Source organism: Carya illinoinensis, chromosome 3 (assembly GCF_018687715.1).
Source record: "Carya illinoinensis cultivar Pawnee chromosome 3, C.illinoinensisPawnee_v1, whole genome shotgun sequence".
NCBI classification, from domain to species: domain Eukaryota; kingdom Viridiplantae; phylum Streptophyta; class Magnoliopsida; order Fagales; family Juglandaceae; genus Carya; species Carya illinoinensis.
This window is the reverse complement of record NC_056754.1, coordinates 2,718,750-2,739,592: the sequence shown is the minus strand read 5'-3', so window position 1 is coordinate 2,739,592 and position 20,843 is coordinate 2,718,750. Positions and strand designations below refer to the sequence as shown.

The following is a 20,843-nucleotide window of genomic DNA, read 5'->3' as shown; positions in this document are numbered from 1 at the left end:
AAATGAGAATAATGTACGATTTAAATAATAAGTTGAGTTGAGATGAATTAAAATAATAGTTAAAAAATCAAATCAAATATTAATATAATAATATTTATTATTTTTTTAAAATTTTAAAATATTAAATTATTTATTATATTTTTTTGTGATAATTTAAAAAAAAAATGATAATAATCAGATAAACGAATCCCTTCTTATATCCACGGTCAAAACACCGGAACCTCGTACAGAGATCAGTGATAACTATCATGTACACGAGGGTAATCTTGTACTTTCGACTTAAAGCAGCAAGCCAGTGACAACCAGAACGCGAGAAGCTCTTCATGTCTCCAATCAACTCTTATCTATATCAGTGATTCTTTAAACTGCACACTGCACGGCCAAGCGGTACTAAATAATCGATAATAATCGATTATTTTGAAGTTTTGTTCTAAAATTATCATAATTCGGAGATGCAAGTGCTCGCATGCAATTCTGGGCATCTCCAATCTCATGCAATCAGCGTTTTAAGTCGCCTCATAGGTCGGCGCGAGCTCTGCTTCGACGTGTGCTCTCATTCACAGCCTCACCACAATGATTCTCACAAAAACGCCATTCTTTCCGAGCACAATACCATTCAAAGGTTCGTTCTTCCACTATCTCTCCCTTATGTCGAAAGAACTCATCATGCGATAAATATGATTTTTCTTGCCAATGTCGTTACTGGGTTTGTGATTGAAATATCGATGTTCTGCTTATGATGCATGTGTCCAAATTGTTATATTGACTTATTTCATTTATCTCCCGATTTTATTTTTGCCCAAGGTGCCTATAAACATTTTTTTGGGGCTCTGTATACCATAAACATTTTTTTTTAAGCAAAAAATAATAAAGGTGGGTATTTTGTATGATATCATGGTATCGGCACTAAAATTCTCAAATGTTGGTTCCAGTAATTGGTTTCGAGGATTTTGATATTTTCCCTTTTGATGTTTTTTGGAGTTTTAGGGGTCACTCAAAGAATTTGGACAGAGTAATGTGCAACAATGTTCTGGTCACATCTCGGCGGATTTTAGTTGCAAGTTTGTTCATGTACTCGTGTTATCATCCTTCAAGGTACTCATCAGGTCCGCACGGTTCAGCTTTGAATCACTGGTAGACTAGCAATATGCTCGAGGCATCCAATCGTATGATTTAATTTTGTTTGTCACTAATGATGTTCAACCTTTTAGGGCAAATCTATTGATGCTTTTGAATGAATTTTATTATTAATTAAAAAAGAAGAAGCATAGGCTAATCACGGTACAAAAAACTCCTGAACTAAAGTTGGGAAGACAAAGATGGGCTGCCATTCAGTGGTAAAGACAAGTAAAGAATAAAGCCTTGACTTCTTCCACTCGTGGAGTATTTAAAGTTTAAACTGCGACATGTGGCCAACACCATATCCTAAATGTGTCAACCTGTGGATTGTTGTTGACATCAACAATTAGCAAGTAATCCTAAATGTGTGTGTATTATATGTTTAACAAATTCAAACTAAAAATTAGAGAACAAACCATTGAAGGCAAATTCATAGACTCGATAGATTTGAAAAATGTTTAGATATGACTTGCCAGAATGGACTAGGTGAAACTTGGAACATCTCGTGCAGCTATATATAATGCTTTAAAAAGGCAAAGCTTGACGAGAGATGCCGCATCATTGATGTATGTATGACCAGTTTCAGTCGATCTAAGTTATGTGAATACATGCTGAGACAAAAAATGACTTTTTAAAGTTTCTAAAATCTTCAAAAAGACCCACTGTACCGGGTGCTATCAGAAGGGTTGTGAACTCTATGGATAGATTTATATCCTCTGGTCACCAAATATGCCTTTGGCATATTGAGGTTGTAGAGGAAAAAAGGCAATTGTCAGGAGACAGCTTTGGCATAACCGAGGGTGGTCATTAAGTTATAACTGATCCGAAGCTTGATGGCGTAAAACTTTTTCTCCCTCCCTTTGTTAGATAACAGATTTACTTGAATACAAGAATCCCCTTTTAGAATGGTCATTGAATTGGTGAAGTGTTTAGTTTGATTAATGGGGACTATCATACTTATTAACTTACTTCTGATGATGAAATTAACTGTGATATACAGCACTAGCTTTGGGGGATCCATCTTTGACAGTTGAAGAAGTAACTCCTCGTGTTTATCCTTCTGGCTCACTCTTCCCTGTTGAGGTTCTCTTCACCTTATTTTTTGTCCTGTACTTGTTTTATGAAGGATTTATTTATCACCACAGTAAAAGGGGAAAAAATAGGTTCTTTTCACACTAATTGGTTCTGACTTTTTTGGTAGGTAACTTGACGTTTCTTATTTACAGGAAAGAATTGTCCAACTCTTTGAGAAGAACACATACTCTGTTGTGAACATTTTTGATGTGACATTGCGTCCTCAACTTAATGTAACTGGTGTGGTTGAGGTATTTTTGCAGCTAGATTAAGAGTGACTTCATTTATTTGCAAAGAAAAGAAAGAAGGAAAAAAATGGCTTTATATCAGTTGTCTTGTATCGAGAAGCAAAGTTGTAAAACTAGATAGCTTGCTCAATAGCTTTTCTGATGCATTAATCACATTGTTCTCTAAATAATATGACATCATCTCATTCATTCAAGCATAAAACTGGGTGACAGCACATATAATTCGTATTATCCATATTGACAGATTCCCGAAGGAAATGGTTCTGGTGTAGTTTGGGATGGACAAGGACACATTGTAACAAATTATCATGGTGAGAGCTAGTGAGTGAATTTGCTATCGCAAAACAATAGATGAATGCATTTTCAAAGATCTTTTCATGATGTAGCCATGTTGTTGTGGCATATCTATAAGCTTTCCTCTCCACATATTGTTAAATCTGATAACTGAGCAAGAAACTGCTATGACCAAAATTATTCATCCATCAAGATATTTGCAATTCAAACATCTTTTGAAAAATTCGAGTTAACTCTCGAAAATTTTGGCTTTGGAAGGGAATTTGATCTTAGTTATGTGCTATAATATGTAGTTTATACTGACTGTGGAATCTCAAGCTGACCATCTGTTTTTCTGTTGCCTCAGTAATTGGCAATTCCCTTTCTAAAAATCCAAGCCCAGGACAGGTTGTTGCACGAGTTAATATTCTAGCATCAGAAGGGTGAGACTTATAAAAATCCTTTAGTACATTGTACTAGTTGAATTATATTATTTCTCTATCATTATTCTTCTCATTTTATTTTACTTCTCAAAGGGTACAAAAGAGTTTTGAGGGTAAATTGATTGGTGCTGATCGTGCAAAGGATCTTGCAGTCTTAAAGGTAGCTTTTTTTTGTAATGTATTTTTTCTTCATCAATTCCACCTATGTGATATCTTTGCTGCACTAGCTAATTGTAAGCCCATATGAAGGAGGGTTGTGATGGGTTAACTGTGAGTATAAATTTTTTTTCAATACTTAAGGTCTTTTGAATCTGCAAGTGTACCGGTGCAAAAGAATGATCTTGTTAATGTGGAAGGAGCAAAAAGAATAAAAGGGAGGCCAAAAATGACGTGGGTAGGTGTTGTAGGTGAAGATGGTTATTAGAGAGGAACATGGATACATGATGACAGCTAGGGCTTAGTAGCATAAAAAGAGTAATGTGGTGGACTCCAATTGGTGGGGATGAGGTTTAGTTGAGTATAGTATTATCAGTGAGATTGCTCTTTTAAACTTCTAGGTTTCATAGTCTGTTCAGTAAGCCATGTAGGTATGCTGGTTTACTGGATGATGTTTGTCATAATAGTTTATGTGCTATTTGGTTTCATCACTCTAAATAAGAACATCCAATCTGATAAGTATTAACACCAAATATAAACCTGTACAGATAGATGCCAGCTCTCAAGGTAATGGTTCCTTCTGTAGTTACATTGTTCATATGTTTGTTTGCCAATGAAAGGATTTTACATGCTTATACGTTCAAAGTTCCAAGCAAAATGTTACTATGATGTGATTGAGGAAATGTTGTGTCTATATATATAAACACAGTTGCACGTCTAAACATGAAAGTATGTTCCTTGGCCCAAAGTTAAAGTCACAAAGAGGCAAAGTAACAAAGGAGTATGGTACCGCTACTTAAGGAGAGAGAGGAGAGTGCAACACAAAAGTGTGGTCCGTGTAAAGTTTTGGAGTCCCTTTCCAAGTGCACACTTGGTACACCAAGATTAATAGAGTTGGTTTCATTCAAAAATGACTTAGTTTGGTTGGCCCTGGCTAAGTATGAAATGGTGTATTGGGGTAAATGTTAAATATTAAGTCATAAAGTGCGATACGTATGATGAAATATGTAAGCACCACAAAAGTGAGTTGTGAAATTAATGAGCTGTTACTATGGATTCTCAGCATTTCACTTATACTGTACAAGATACAAGTAGTGGCATACTGATATCTTTAAAATGCTAGGTAGAAGCCACTGAAGATCTGTTGAGGCCAATTAAGGTGGGGCAGTCATCTTCTCTAAAAGTTGGGCAGCAGTGTTTAGCAATTGGGAATCCATTTGGTTTCGATCATACCCTTACTGTTGGAGTTATAAGTGGACTGAATCGAGACATTTTCAGTCAAGTTGGAGTCACAATTGGTGGAGGAGTTCAAACCGATGCTGCCATTAATCCTGGGAACAGGTCAGTCGGGACCATTCTTATCTAAATATTTTCATTAAGACTTCGCCCATTCCTCTGGTGGTATGTCTTATTGGATGAATTTCACCCCTCACTGGGATGCCAGAGGTGATAGAACTAGTGAAGAAAATACTTCCTTTGCATCAGCAAGATATTCGTGTTTATAGTAGTTTGTGCATTGCCTAATGCTTGAATTTTTTTTTTCTTTCTTTTTTTTTTTTTTTGGTGACTATGGCAGTGGTGGTCCTCTTCTAGATTCCAAAGGAAATTTGATTGGTGTTAATACTGCAATATTTACTCAGACAGGTAACTTTTTTTTTTCTTTTTTTCTGTTCTTTTGATGATACTAGGATGGGTAAATTTCCTTATATATGCAAAATTTTCTTACACAGATCCTGAGATGTTTTGAGATTTGATAATCTTTTGAAACTCTGCGTTCATTTCCCCAATATTTGAATGATGCATTAGGCTTTCTTAAATTCTAGGAATATGCAAGTTATTTTGAAGGGAGTGACTGTTTCCTCTATTTGGTGGCAATGAACTCCATCTATACGCCACATATATCTCTGGGGAACTGCTTTCTGTATTACCGAGTTTTTCACTTTTGGCTATCTTAAATATTTATGATCATAAGAATTTTGATATGGCAGGTACATCGGCAGGTGTTGGTTTTGCCATCCCTTCCTCAACTGTAAGCAAGATTGTACCTCAGTTAATCCAGTTTGGAAAAGTGAGTGCTTTTTGCGAATTAATTTTTCATTTCAAATTCTCATTGAATTTTATATTTTGCTAGAAAATATCTGAAACCCAGGACCTAAGCCAACCTCTACCTGTGTGAACTTGATTAAAGTATCATACTTCTCATTAGTTTTATCTTATTTTATTGGTGTTCTGTACATTCAACAAATTAGTTTTATTTGTTAAGCATGCCTGAAGAAATGATCACAACTAACATGGCAAATAGTAAAGCTTTTGGATTTTGTTTCACCAGAAATGCTCTAGAAGCTACATACCTTCGCATAACTCCTATCTCCTTATTTCTCCATCTTAGGTTGTTCGAGCTGGTTTAAATGTGGATATTGCTCCAGACCTGGTTGCCAATCAACTTAATGTTCGGAATGGAGCACTTGTCTTACTGGTATCCCTTTAGAGATTTAAATTTGCATATTGTTAGAATTTCCCTTTGTGCTATTCTCTTATTCCATTATCAACATCTCAAGTTAATCATATGGTGTTTTAGGTTCCTGGAAATAGTCTTGCAGCAAAGGCTGGGCTACTACCAACCACAAGGGGTTTTGCTGGTAACATAGTACTCGGGGATATCATTGTTGCAGTTGACAACAAATCTGTGAGCGCTTTCTTGCTAAAACTGTTTCCTTTTCTATTTTCCATTCTAATATGCTGCTTTTCGTCATTGATGATGAAACTTTTGTATACTAATAAAGAAAAGATATCCTTCGAAAATGTTTTACACGTGGTGTGTGTTACCTGGGAAAATCTACCAGAAGTCAATTCGTAGCCATTGTAAAGTACACTTATTCTTTTTTTAATGTTTTCTTTATTCTCTGCTTTCTGATTTTTTTCTTCTTCATTTTTCTTGGGTGATAGATGGAATTTAAGACCCTGAACTTTAATCAAATCTAGTTTCACATACTGTGGGTTTTCCATCTTGGATAGGAGAACTCATGAGGACTACAAGTATAACTGCATACTGTTAATGTGCAATCAATACTCGTGCGAGATATGAAAATTATTGTAACATATTTTTTTTTCATTATCATATAATCCTATAACCAGGTTAAAAGCAAAGCAGAGCTGTACAAAATATGGGATGACTATAATGTGGGTGATAAAGTAGTCTTGAAGATTCTGAGGGGCAATGAAAATGTGGAGATACCTATTGTATTAGAGGAAAAGAATTCGTGACAGGGTAAGTCGATAATCATATTGATTCTTACAAGATACTATTTTTTCAACTTGTTCTGTATAAAGAAAAAGAATCATGCTGTAATTTTAATGTCAGATGAGGAAGTGTTGTACACATCATTATTCTACTTGTGAAAACATTTCAATAACTAAGACCTAAGCATTTTATGGTTCTCTCTCTTTTTTTGTTTTTAACTTGTCATGAATTTCTCTTTTAGGCACCCAATAGAATCAACGATATTAGGATCTTTACATGATTTGAATACCCACATCTGTTTATGCTGAATCTAATGTTGCACAAGGTTTATTATAAGAGTTTTGCTAGATACAAGCACAGTCGCGCACTAATCTGTGTACCAATACTGATTTATTCATACTTAAAATTTAAATTAACACTGTTTTCAATAAAATTTACTTTTTGACCAATCACATCACATTAGTGCACAGATTAATGTATAATTGTGCTTGCAACTATATTTTTTCTTATTATAACTCAGCCTGCTAAGTTTATTACTCAACTGTAGGCCATAAAAAAAGAAAAAAAAATATATATATATATATATGTAGGATTTTTCTCGACTTACTATCAATGCTTGAAACCATCTGATGTCATTGAACAATCCGACTTGGAGTTATGAATAGAAGTGTAAACATGGAGTTTGGTCGATGGCGGCGATGATGTTTTATGTTCTTGTCTTGGTGCGGTTCCTCTACATCTGTTATGTCTTTTGTATTGTTCTTGCATTGAGATTATATATGTGCTATGCTGATTATCCATATATTTATTTATCTATGTGATGTGCTATGCTGATTATCCATATATTTATTTATCTAAGACGTGGTTAAACGACAGAAATTTCCAAGAAAGAAAAGAAGATGAAACGAAAAAACCTAATGAAAAACTCAAGTAAATGCCACATTTCATAAACAAGTTGAACTTGCATTTACTTGATCCTGACTTTAAAGCATCAGATCTCAATCATGATTAAAAATAAAAGAAAAAAACAATTTCATTCGTAATAATGACAGAATCAGCTACAATGACAAAATCATGGAATTACAAATTAGCATCTAGCAAGATTCTAGATTGAATAAAATCTGGGCATTGAGGCCACCATTGAACTGTATCATCCACAAGACAAGCATGCCTCTAACCATCATGAGGATCCTTTTAATTGCATGCAGAAGAAATTGATTATAGCGAAATTTCTGCGAGAAATACGTCTTTTTTCTTTTCAATTGCACTGTAATCATCATCGTGATTAATAGTGATATTAATAATAATTTATTGAAATCATTTGCCTACGAGATTGCTTAATTCCAGCACCAATCAATTGCTATTTAATTTGCCGGTGGTGGCCAATTAACTGATCATTTCCTGCCTCTTCAAATTTTTTTAGTCATCATCATTTCTTTATTTCTCGACATGATATTAAATTATTAAGAGTTATTTATTATTTCTTAAATATTTATTAATAATTAATTTAATATTGCATCTTAAAAAAAAAAAGGCCAAAGAAAAATAATTAAAAAAGACTATAAATAACATGTTTTTTTTTTTTTTAATCGACGGGTCACTATCTTGTTTATTATTCTTAACCGGCTCTCAAGTAAATTAGTACCAAAAAGATTGTTTTGTTTTGGATGAACAAAACCTAATTTAAAAAAGAAGTTTGATTTATTATTTCAATATTTCATGTCTCATATTATATATATATATAATACTTGTGTATTACAATTTATATTTTATATAGTACTACTTATCCATTAAAATTCTGTTTCCGTGCTGTCTACTTTTAATTATTGATCAATTTGCTTCCAAATCGCAGACACCATGTTATAATATTAAAAACTTCACAATCAAACTAATTATAATATACTTCCCTAATAATCTAGCACTATATATAATACAAATCCCCTTTCATTTTCTTTCCATTTGGATTGGACCCCACTCCCGATTGAAACCAAAAAAAAAAAAAAAAATGGAATATATATATATAGGATCATGACATGAAAATGAAATTAATGGCCTACCATGATTGAAGCTGAATATATGGTATTTATTTGCTCAGATAAGGTTCAAACAGTAGCTTATCATTTAAGTAATTAGGTTTCCTTGGATTACAAGTGGCATATATGTGAGATATTTGAAGGATGTTGCTTTCAAAGAGATCACCGGAATATATATACAATTAAATACACTCAAAACCATGACTCAAATTATATACAATTAATTAGGTACCAGATAATTCCCTTCACTTTATTGTAACAATTAAATTATAATTAATGCAAGTTCATGATGGGGCTACTATATGTATATATATATATAACATAGTGGTCAAGAAAACTTGTTTTTTTTTTTTGTTTTTCCCAAGAATTATATATAGTTTAGCACTCCAGATTATCCCAGTACTACTCCAACCCCTCCAAATCACAAAGAACGACCACCACTCCAATCAATTAACTTACCCAATATCATCATCATCATGACCGTTGGCTCCATGCATCCTGATTAAACGTATTAATTTAGAATCCGGCCATTTTTACATGCAGCTGCCGATTGGCATAAAACACTACCCAATGTCTTATATTAACGACACCAATAGTCTCGCGACAATTACCAATTACTTCACTGCGGTTAGAGTCAATCAAAGATGGCCTGCAGGAATATTAACGTACAGGTCATGATGAGGACAAGGAGCTAACGAGACTACGACGGCAGAATTTCAGACATATATATTAATTTAAGTTAGTGGCAATGGAATTCATCATGATGACCAGCCTAGTTATATAAATTTATGAAACTATTTTAGAGTTATACCACCTACCTTGCTAATTAATTTGTGGTACTGCTGAATTATAGAAAGAAACCATGCATATATACGATTAGTGTGTGTGTATATATATAAATATGAACTTGAACGAGGATTTGCCTCATTCATGAGAACATCATGCGCGCATGGTTATAGGTTAGGACATTAATGTTCACAAATAAAGAGGTTCGTAAGCAAGTTGGTGGCTAGAAAAGTTTGACCCATTTGTTCAACTTGTGTGCATGCATGCTACATGCATAAGTGCCAAACCCTAGCTAGCTAGGTTAAGGAACAGACAAGAAAGCCTTCAAACGAGGGCTACATATTGGGAGTTAATTTGAATATATTGGGAGCTCCGATCCCCAGTGGGGCGCGCTGGCACTATTAATTGACTCAAAGATCTTCATGACCTATTTCCTAATACGTACGCACCAATATTTAGGTTGGTGGTGCAAATTAGAAAAATTATAAATGCCTGCCCATGACTATTAATTATTGGAAAACAGTAGTTTGACATGTGCACATGCATTCGTCTTTGTTCCAATATTAAGAAATTATGAGAGCCCGAGTACCTACCAACGAAAACCATGGTACGTACTGTTTGGCATCACTGAAAACGTACATTTGAAATCGAGAAATTTAAATATTTTCCTGTATATGTTCATGGAAATCAAGGTGATTGACTTGTGCCATGATCTCTTTCCATCAGGCTAGCTAGCTTTAGAAAATTTAAAAGGTGGCTTATGCAGATCTTTAGTTCAACCATAATTCGATCTACATTTCCAGATTATTTTGTCAATTACTGTATTATTCATGTGAGAATTCTAAGACAATTCAAAACTCTAGATCAATCTTGACTAGATTTCAATTAAAATGGTAAATTTTAATTATTATAATGTTGATTTCTTCCTTCGTACGGGGAGGAAAAGAAAAACAGGATGTGGAAACTTCGTCTATATGTTCCCATTCTTGACCTTATGCTTTGCTTGGCTAATGCAGTTTCCTTTTTATCAGGAATTAATGGATTTGAAGAATAGCTAGCTAGCTACTACTAGAATAAACTGTTCGATATAGAATAGAAAAAATTTATTCGTTTCATATTATATATATTTATATTAATATGTCTAGATCATAAGTTTATCAAAAGATATACAAAATTATGATATCAGATGGCATCATTAGTCAAAACCAGAAACGTGAGTAGCTGATCAATGAACTGCCGTTTTCTCACTGTTTGGTTATCTGTCAAATTTTACCCTAAACAAGGCAACATTTTAAAAACATCAAGCCTTGAGCGGTACTACTGTTTGCCTAACCTTATCATTAAGGCATCAACATCTGTAAAACCGGGAAAATTCTGGATGTATTGGCAAAAGTTTTTGGGGTCAGGAAAAGAAAATGAATTATGGTATGGTATGGGGGCAGGTATTCAGTCATATTGCTTTAGTAATAGGGCAGATTTGTTCCCTTAAGAATCTCCTACATGAGGCAGTCGTTCCGTCTTAAGATGCATTTTTATAAAAACAATAACTTCTGTTATTCACCATGTTGAGTACTCTGCTTAAGCAGCCCCAAGGGATGCCCTTTCCAAGGGTCAAATGGTTATTCAGTACTGTATTCCAAATGTCTTAATTAAGAGCCCCACTTTCCCTAATTATTATTGAGGAATCTTCAATAATCCAAAATATCCAATCTGACATGTCACGTGTTCATATGTGGCAGAGGAAATTAAGGGACTAGAAAGGTCAGAGGAGAATGGAATAAAAATGGCATTTTTGGGTCCTACACATATCAGATTTTAGAATTTCCTCAATGGATTTAAAGGAGAATCTCTAAAAGAGTGAATATAAATTTTATTTTATTATTATTTTTTAAATATTGGAACTTAGTCCATCCTATTGTCTAGAAAAAACTTCAAGCAAATAATATTTTAAACGAAAAAAAAAATATTAGTATATGAATAGGAAACCTGCCTTGTCATGTTGTGGTCGATTTGTTGGAGATAAATGGAGACGTTTCCATGGCAATTGAAGATGAGACAATAGTTTGAAAACAATTTGGTTGTTAAAATCCATGAAAGCTGCTGATTTAATAGTCCTTGAGATCCTTAATTTGGATTTAAAACCACCCCACCCTCATATATGGGGGAGAGGTTCAAGAAGGTCACGTGAGAACTTCCATTAAGAAGTTAATTTCCTTGAATTTGGTTCCCTGCTAGCTGTTCCATTAACGGAGCTTAGCTTAGCTTTCTTCTCTATCAATCTTCGTGCCTTTCGTGGAAAATAACACTTTCCATTACTCGCCCTGAAAAGGGCGGCTAAAGCTTGGGAAGAAGACCCCTTCTCAGGAAACATCAACGTCTTTGAATTAAGTGAACTTTACAGGGAACCAGTTCTCCTTTGAGCTCATAATTTAGTACTGCCTCAAAAGTTTGAGCTGTTACGCCGTTGCGTTAATACCCCAAAAAGACCAATTTACAAAGTTGAAAGTTGGGTTCGATCAGAGTCCTGTTCACTGAACCCCATCAAGATTGAATATTTAAGGAGAGGAAATGGATGAGAAGAACGATGTCGAGAAGGTTGATGATGTTATATTGCCAGGTTTTCGTTTTCATCCCACAGACGAGGAGCTTGTTGGGTTCTACCTCAAGAGAAAGATTCAGCAGCGAACTCTTCCTATTGAGCTAATTAAGCCAGTGGATATTTACAAATACGATCCGTGGGATCTACCAAGTAAGATGGTCCATCCCTTGATGTTCTTTTCAGAACTCGAACTACTCTTTTGTTTTTGTCTGACTTGTTTTTGTAGATTGGGATAGGCTGCAAGCAAGGAGGAAGCTTTCCTCTGTTCATTGGTTTCATTTCTCAATGAAAAGCTTCCTTTTTCATTTTACTCTCTGTAGACTTTTATATCGTGAGCACAGTTAGGCTGTTTCTGTAGCTAGGAAGTTCCTCTAGTTTCGTGTAGATTAGCCTCATGTCATATCCTGAAAAGATCAAAATTGTTACTGTACTTTGCATATCTTTGTCTACCGTTATATTTTCTGGGTGTTATTAGAGTTCTGTGATTATATCCTTCTTCCTGAAACCTTGGAGGATGAACTTTCAGAAGCTCGATTCTTAATTTCTTGGTTTAACTTTTGCTACTTCTAATTATTAGTGAACTTAGTAACTTATCATATAATTTTTTTTTTTTTTTAAAAGAGGTGGCTGCTACCGGGGAGAAAGAGTGGTATTTCTACTGTCCAAGGGACCGTAAATACAGGAACAGTGCACGGCCAAACCGAGTTACTGGAGCTGGGTTCTGGAAGGCAACTGGAACTGACCGGCCTATTTACTCCTCTGATGGCAGCAAATGCATCGGTTTGAAGAAGTCACTTGTCTTCTACAGGGGCAGAGCTGCCAAAGGAATCAAAACTGATTGGATGATGCATGAATTTCGGTTACATTCTCTCTCGGATTTGGCGCCCCCGAAGAAGTTCCTAGATAAAAACATCCCTCCAAATGTAAGTGAAATATAATTCTCCTGCTAGTGATAGGCTTATTATCCTATTACTAATCATCTACTACTCAAGTATTATAAGTTTTTTTTTTTCATTTTCTTTTAGATATTTTTTAACATTCTTAATCACTAAGAAAAAATTAAAAAAAATATAATTTTACTAATATTCACTTTCTTAATTATTAAGTAAAATAAAAAATAAAATAAAAATTAAATATAAAAAGAGTAGTAAATGAGTGATAGTGGAATAGTAAGAATGTCATTTTCCTTCTCCATTTCCTACCGTTTCTTTACTGAAGTTTTGTCTCTAATGCCCTAGACCATGTATTCTGAATCATTGTTTTCTCATTGGATGACAGGATTCATGGGCAATTTGCAGGATATTCAAGAAAAAAAACTCCATGGCTCAAAGAGCTCTTTCCCACTCTTGGGTCTCTTCACTGCCAGAAACTTTGGCAACTGAGAAGCTCACAGAGGGCACACACTGCAGTCTGTTCAGTCCAGAGAACATCTCTTGCACGACTGAAATTGGGTCAGCCATGCAGTTTTGCCATAACAATCATGAACTGCAACAATCCTCTTCTGCCTGTTTCTCTGCTTTTGACATTCCTTCTTATAAACCCATTACTAATATAGTCTCCAAGCCTTTGCCTTTCCCTCTTTCTAACGGAGAACTTCCCGATGGCTTCACGTTGATCTCCTCACTCGATGTGTCAGGACCCACCAAGTGTACCGTCGATACTCCTTCCATCCTTTTGAACTCTGCTTTAGGCGAATTGACCAGTGCCTCTGAGAGCATAGACTTTGAAGCGTCCCAACAGCAGTTAAGTGGCTTCTCAGTCAGTTTGCCACAGGATGTGCAAGAAAACTTGGGCACAGGAGAAGATGAGGCAGGCTTCAGCAGGAACCTAGATGCAACCCTCCTAAATAACCAGTGGGGAACCATTCGATCAATCGGATTTCCCTTCAGTTTGCCTTCAAATGATGCTTGGAAGCCCAATCTGTCATGGGATTCACCTCCTTGTCCTAGTGAGATGTCCACCAGCTACTCTGCAAATAAATGCTATACTTGAAACAAAAATGAAACTTTGCAACAAAAAAAATAGATTATACTGTTTGCTATGTCACTGTAAAGTGGGACTCTATTCGACTTATACTTGTTAAGTTATATATTGTTTTTCTTCTCTTTTGCCTTCTTTATTATTTTGTTGGCTATCGTTTGCGAGGTTCTGACGCATTTGCAAATACGAATTCTTTTGATCATCTCTCGACACATCAGCTGATATTTATTCTTGATTCCCATTGAAACCCGTGGTTTTGCTTTTGGGTTAGACCAATTCTTCGGTACTGCAATTCTAAAAACAATTCCTTCCACATTGATCTATCTGAATAAAAATTGGGAACACAGTTGGCCAGACGTGTGAGTGACCTTCTACAATGAACAGAAGCTGATATGAAGGGTTGAGAGGGCATGAGAAAGGGTGAATATTCACACCCTTTCTCTAGCCCTGTTTCCCGGTGAACTTTATGCGTGTTGTTGATATGATGGTTGAGTTGCGATGATGTTTGCAAAACCTGGTTGAGCCATGCGGTAAAGCAGTCCCGGAGACGGGAGAAACCTGTGTATATGGAAGGCGTGTTTCTTCCAAGTTGCTGAGATATTTCGGTATTGATCTAGAACGTTTTTGGGAGATGGTATTACGGAATCCGGCAACAAGAGAATCAAATATACTCCCCTTGACCCACCGCTAGCCGGATCCCTCGTTCTGTCTTTGACTTCGGTATGGATCCTAAGAATATAGCTAGCAAATTTGATATTCGGCGTTGCAAAGTTGAGGTAAACAACCTTTAGTACTGATTCTTGGAGAGTGATAAATACATCCCCTAATCCAGCCTATGTTGATTCTCATTTCCCTTCACACTTGAATGGCTTGCATTATTGGCTGTCTCGTGCCCCTGATAATATCGAGCACCGGTTGTTGCTTACTTTCGATATGAGCACCGGTTGTTGCTTACTTTCGATATGAGCGATGAAGTGTTCCTAGAGATATTGGTGCCTCCCGCGATTAAAAGATCTGGTTTTGAGGATATTGCAGGTATCAATGACTCTGTTGCTTCGATTGTACTGTATTTTGACGCGGATATGGAAACAATGCAGGACATGAAGGCCACTTTTATCAAGTCTTAGCAAGCCCCTAATTTCCTTGGCACCCGAGGGCTCGAAGTTGCGCTCTGTTGCCCCATTTTTTGCAAGCCAGTTCGCCACCCGGTTGAGTTCTCTCTCTATACATGTGTGAGTGAAACAGAAATCTGTGTTGACAAATGCATGCCACAATCTGTTAGGTCTCTTTTACCGTCCAGTGTGTCGAATCCTTCCCCTGCCACCAAGTAAGCAGTAGCTGAGAATCTGTTTCCACTTCCCCCACCTTAATATTGTAGTTGGTGGCATCTTTTGAGCCCCACAAGCAAAGCTCAGCCATGGTGTTGGTGCCAAATGATCCATAGTATAGGGCAATAAAGCCACAATCAGGTCTCCTTTATCAACCCAGATGATACCCCCACAATCTGTGTTGGCAGCAGACTGCTGTATTTTGTCCTTGTCAGCTTCTGCTTTAGGAATTTCAGCGGCTTTTCAGATTCAGATTCAGAGCCAGTTCTTTTTGGAGCTAAGAAGCGCTTAAGTAGCAAGCCTTCTTCGTCATCATCCAAATCTTGAGGAGTCGCTTACACCTCATCATCGAAAATGGGTTTTCCTCAAGGAGATTGAAAATATCATCACGCTTATAGAACAACTTTACAGATAAAGAGTCTCGAAGGTAATAAGAGGCTGAAGCCGTTTAAACTGCAAGAGCAAAAGGCCCTTCCAATCCATGTCCCGAGCAAATCGACCGCCATTCGCCAAGGTGCCAACCCGTATTATAAGCAATAGACCTTATGAAGTCCTCCCCCATAGACCTTCCCCAACCACCACCACCACCACATATGGTGTGACAACGTCCAGTTTTAATTACGACTAAAATATGTTTAAAAAATGAACAAAAGATACATAAACAAATAGACATCCATCTCAGATACAGAAATTAGAGTAGATAAACATGATCATAAGGGAATTCATTAAAGAACTAATTATCATTAAAACAAAACCACGTAAATGACTTGTCTTCAGAGTGAAAATAAAAACATTAAGTATCAACGTAATCAAGAATCGATCAAAAGAGTAAAAGCATTTCAATACCATTCAACTCATCAACACCGATCTAATTCAAAATTTCTCTCAACTCTAAACCATATTTCATAACTTGAATTACTTTCCCTTAATCCTCCACTCATTTCAGCTTTTTGAGGCTTGCTTTTCCTTTGTCTTCTGGATCTTCAACACCTTTTTCACAATCTTCTGCTCTTCAACCAAGAATGCTCGAATTATCCTACAAAAACATATAATTTAACTAGGAACATGCTCTAATCACTTAAAAAAATGGCAAAACCTTTAAGTGCTAGTTTTTGATAAAATACCTCTCCCTAACAGCAGCTCCAGAAAGGACACCACCATAAGCCCGATTCACAGTCCTTCGGTTCCTTGACAATCGAGATCTCTTGTATTCAGCAGGTCTCAAATGGGGAATCTGAAAGAGAAAAAATTGTAGGAGAATTATTATTATTATTATTATTTTTGCAATCAGCACTATCTTTATCAAGAATAAGATCATAAAACGAAAGACAGAGAGAAACATAAAATTGAAAGAATTACCTGAAGATTAAAGAGAAATAAAGTTCACTTACTCAAAGATACAATCAACACCACCGGGGGACCCCGGGGGTTGGGGGGGAGGGGGGGAGTGTGCCACAATTTAAGTACAGCACTAAAACAGAATTTTATATTTGATAAATAAAGCACTAAAACTAAGTATTTTACTTCCTGATTAACTAAGTAAATATAAATTTTGCATGCCACTATGGCCATCAAGATCCCACAAGAACTAATAAAACTGTATTTTCTCTCTCTCACAAACAAGCAGGCAAACATTTCTCAAGAGCACAATTAAAATACTTTCTGAGCTGAACCTTTACAAGCATTCTACCCGCATTCCACTTCACAAACTATTCAGTCCACTCTAAATCTAAATTCTTGAATTAACCTAGACAATATATAAAAAGTATTCTTCATCATATAGTCTCAACATTGTTGAAACCTTAAGTAGTAACTTGAGACAATCCCTGGATCTCAGGAGGAAAAGGAAAGGAAATAAGAACAAAAATTTAACCCCAGCTGCCCAACACAACCACATATTTAGGCAATTCATCAGTTGAATGCACCCTCAACTTAAAAATTAACCTAGATATAAAAAGTATTCTTCATCATATAGTCTCGACATTGTTGAAACCTTAAGTAGTAACTTGAGACTCCCTGGATCTCAGGAGGAAAAGGAAATGAAATAAGAACAAAAATCTAACCCCAGCTGCCTAACACAACCACATATTTAGGCAATTCATTAGTTGAATACACCCTCAACTTACATGATAATTTAATTAATTCTTCTAATATCTAATTTCAACATTAATTCCCAGCACCAGGATTCAACTTTTTTGGGGGAAAGAAATTCCGTGCATAAATAATTAAACATTCCAATGCCAAATTAGTTTCAACGTTGTCCATGCAACCATTGATCCAGACATGTTTGCTTCCGAGAAGTGTGTCAATTACCAAGGACTTTCCGGAGGTTTGTAAAGAATGTCAGGAAACAACATTATCCATTTATGATGAACAGTGAGTATCAACTCTATGGTATATGCAACTCCCAAAATCTCCGTTACAAGGCTAAGCAGAGGTAAAACTTGAATCTTAATGTTATAATCCCTCACCAACATGCTACCACCCATTAGTTTTTGATAATTAGAAAGATAAAAAAAAGGGAATGATGGGCATGCTCATAATAATTCATTCACTGATTATCAAATCAATTTGGGCATTAACATATATCCAAGCCAAATCAATTTCTATATAGCAGTAACTACACCTTCAGGACACCCAGCCACGTATCTAAATCAATACCCACCGGCCACTCCCTACCCAGCAAAAACCCTAAGCCTGCACTTATGGTCATACTGATAATTCACAAACAGCAAGACATGCATATGTATGATATCTAATTCATCGAAATGCGACAACTTCAGCCAACTTTACTTCACAAATTGCCACATTCAGCATAAACGGAAGACTCCAAATGAAGATCAGCAAGCTCAATCAGATACATAAAAGCAAGATCAAACACAAGCATTACATACCCCTTGGATTCTCTTTCCAGTGACTGGGCACTTGGGCCCACTTGCCCTCTTCTTGGTGCTCTGATACACCAACTTCCCACCTCAAATCCACGAACAAACCCATATTAGAAAACAACATTTTCAAAACAGAAATCCATTTTAAGAAAAGCAATTATAGCAAAGTGAAATGGTTTTACCAGGGGTCTTGACGACCCGGTGCTGGTTGGACTTGGTGGCATAGCTGTGGCGCGTGCGATATGTAAGCCGCTGCACCATTTTCAGGCACTCTTTGCGTGAGTCGTTCCCGGTATGTGTTCTTTGTCAGTGGCACTCAGTGCAACGAAAGGCCGAAAGAATTGTCGTGGCATTCTTAAGTATATAAATAGGGTTTGGGCCTATGAAGCCCTAGATCCGACGGTCCTATTAAGTTTAAATTGCTGACGGTTGGGATTTAAGATGATTTTGGGCCGGGCAAAAGTTTTTTTTTTTTTTTTTTTTTTTTTTTTTTTAACATCATTTCTCAACTCATTTCATCTAATTACTATAATTTTTTAAATTTTTATAAAAAATAAAATAAAAAATTCAAAATTTTCAAATTCCTAAATAAATATAATATTAAAAAATATATTTTAATAATATTTTATTCAATTATTAACTATCATCTCAATTTATTTTATTTTATTTCATCTCTTTATGAAAACTGACAAGACTATCCATCTGGACCCAAAAAAGAACCAAACCAAACCAATAGTCTTATTGGTTGGTTTTGAGATGTGGTTTTTGTTGAACCCAAGATTTCAAGTTTTGTGTAATTATATATTTACACATAGATTTTGATGATAACAAATGAATTCAAAGAATAAAGAAGTCTCAAGTTCAAGTTGTCTACACAATGGAGTCAAGCACATCAAGGAAACAAGCATGAGCAAGAAGGGAACAAGTTCACATTAAAATTATAGAGTAATGTTGTAAATCTCTTCAAAATTCGAAATTAGGATTAATGCTCAAAATTAATATTTTATCATAAAACATTAAAATACATTTTCCACATGTGCATGAATATTTTTGAAAATTAAATTTGAAAATTTTGAAAGATGATTGATTGTCATCTTTTGCATGTGCATGCCTTGATTAAAGGGTTAAACTTTGAAAATATTAAAGATGATTGATTGTCATCTTTCACATGTGTATGTTTTATTTGAATATTTTCAAAAGTGATTGATTTTTTTTAGACTTATACAAAAAGTAGATGATTTTGTTTGAAAAATTTGAAAAGTAAAGTGTGCTCATTTTGTCATATACAAAAAGTAAAAAATTAGATTTGAATTTTTTGAAAAGGAAAGTGTGCTCATTTTGTCATATGCCAAAAGTAAAAGATTTTATTTGAATTTTTTGAAAAAGTGAATGATGTTGTCTTTGACATGTGAATCTTTTTAAATTCGAATATGAAGTCTCATATGCCTATAAATAGATCATTTGAGAGCTTCACATTTACAACACCAAGAGCATACAACATTCATTCAAAGCTTTCATTCTCTCTTCTCTAAGTATTGAGCCTTAATCCTTGTTCATTTTGAGAGATATAGTTTGCGCTGTATTGTTCTTATTTCACTCATTGAGGAGTGTTTTCTGATAACCTACCCACTATCAGCTCTTGTATCAGAAAAATGGTGTGTATAACCCTTGTGTGTGTAGAAAGTATTCTAGACGGGGAATAGTTGAATCACCACGTGTAAGGTGATTGCAAGTGTAGAGGGTGTTCTATACGGATCCTTTGTAGCGGTGTTGTTCAAAAGTGTAATAGGTTTCTATCTCCACCTGAAAGAGGTTGAATAGTGAATTTGGGAATCCTCAAGGGGTAGCTTGAGGCGAGGACATAGGCAGTGGGGTCGAACCTCGTTAACATACTGAGTTTGCTTCTCTCTTACCCTTACTCTTTATATTTATTGTTATTTCATATTTTGTTTATATTTTATATTATATATTTAATTTATAATTGTTATTTTTTTAATACAACTCAATTCACTCCCCCTCTTATGTTAGTCATCTAGGCAACAATTGGTATCAGAGCTAAAAGCTCTATTATAAGACTAACTATCTTTTGAATTAAGATCTTATGGCTAACATTTCAGCTTCGTTTGGTGAAGGTCAATCTAGCAGTCGGCCTCCACTCTTTTGTGGAGATAATTACTCATTCTGGAAAGTTAGAATGAGAATATTTGTGACGCCCCCAAATCCCCACGCCCGAACACGGGGAAATTGAGACGTCCGGATGGTGACAACCCGAGTCACCATCCCATCGACGGGTGCCGAGTGTGTGCAAGGCAACAGATGTGTACAGAGAAACACGCAGTGGATAAAGAAAGTCATAACTAAGTACCAGAATTTTTCTTAACGTAATACAAGCTGTTTAAAATGTACATAGATAAATATTACAAAACACGAATACAGTTTTAAACAAATATAAAGATAGCATCAGCAACCCGGCGGAGCCGCATCCTCGGGCTCAGCCTCCTCCTCTTCGTCCTCTAACTCTGCACCAAAAGCTACGGAACCACGAATGGTACCGCAGGTAAGTAAAACCCAAACACTACCAGATAAAAACACATAAAACTCAAACAATATGCATGAACCATGCCCACTGCACAAAGCCCAAAAACACCAGTTTTCCACACACGCCAAAAACCCTT

At 35.7% G+C, this 20,843-nt stretch overlaps 3 protein-coding genes across 3 annotated transcripts; 2 read left to right on the top strand and 1 right to left on the bottom strand.

Moving 5' to 3' along the window:
- The first annotated feature begins 257 nt into the window (after positions 1-257).
- LOC122302466 (protease Do-like 8, chloroplastic) lies at positions 258-6,751 on the top strand. Its single transcript, XM_043113749.1, has 13 exons — positions 258-622; positions 988-1,106; positions 2,120-2,202; positions 2,346-2,444; positions 2,686-2,752; positions 3,082-3,157; positions 3,251-3,317; positions 4,437-4,654; positions 4,890-4,957; positions 5,302-5,381; positions 5,703-5,789; positions 5,892-5,999; positions 6,449-6,751. The coding sequence occupies exons 1-13, from the start codon at positions 453-455 to the stop codon at positions 6,575-6,577; spliced, it is 1,371 nt and encodes a 456-aa protein (XP_042969683.1). The 5' UTR covers positions 258-452; the 3' UTR covers positions 6,578-6,751.
- Positions 6,752-11,459: 4,708 nt separating this feature from the next.
- On the top strand, positions 11,460-14,061 carry LOC122302464 (protein FEZ-like). Its single transcript, XM_043113747.1, has 3 exons — positions 11,460-12,122; positions 12,594-12,895; positions 13,251-14,061. The coding sequence occupies exons 1-3, from the start codon at positions 11,942-11,944 to the stop codon at positions 13,962-13,964; spliced, it is 1,197 nt and encodes a 398-aa protein (XP_042969681.1). The 5' UTR covers positions 11,460-11,941; the 3' UTR covers positions 13,965-14,061.
- A 1,910-nt stretch (positions 14,062-15,971) lies between these two features.
- Positions 15,972-18,513, bottom strand: LOC122302465 (60S ribosomal protein L34-like). The gene is made up of 4 exons (XM_043113748.1): positions 18,351-18,513; positions 18,175-18,254; positions 16,405-16,514; positions 15,972-16,316 (listed from the first exon to the last, which is right to left on the bottom strand). The coding sequence occupies exons 1-4, from the start codon at positions 18,427-18,429 to the stop codon at positions 16,223-16,225; spliced, it is 363 nt and encodes a 120-aa protein (XP_042969682.1). The 5' UTR covers positions 18,430-18,513; the 3' UTR covers positions 15,972-16,222.
- Positions 18,514-20,843: the final 2,330 nt, after the last annotated feature.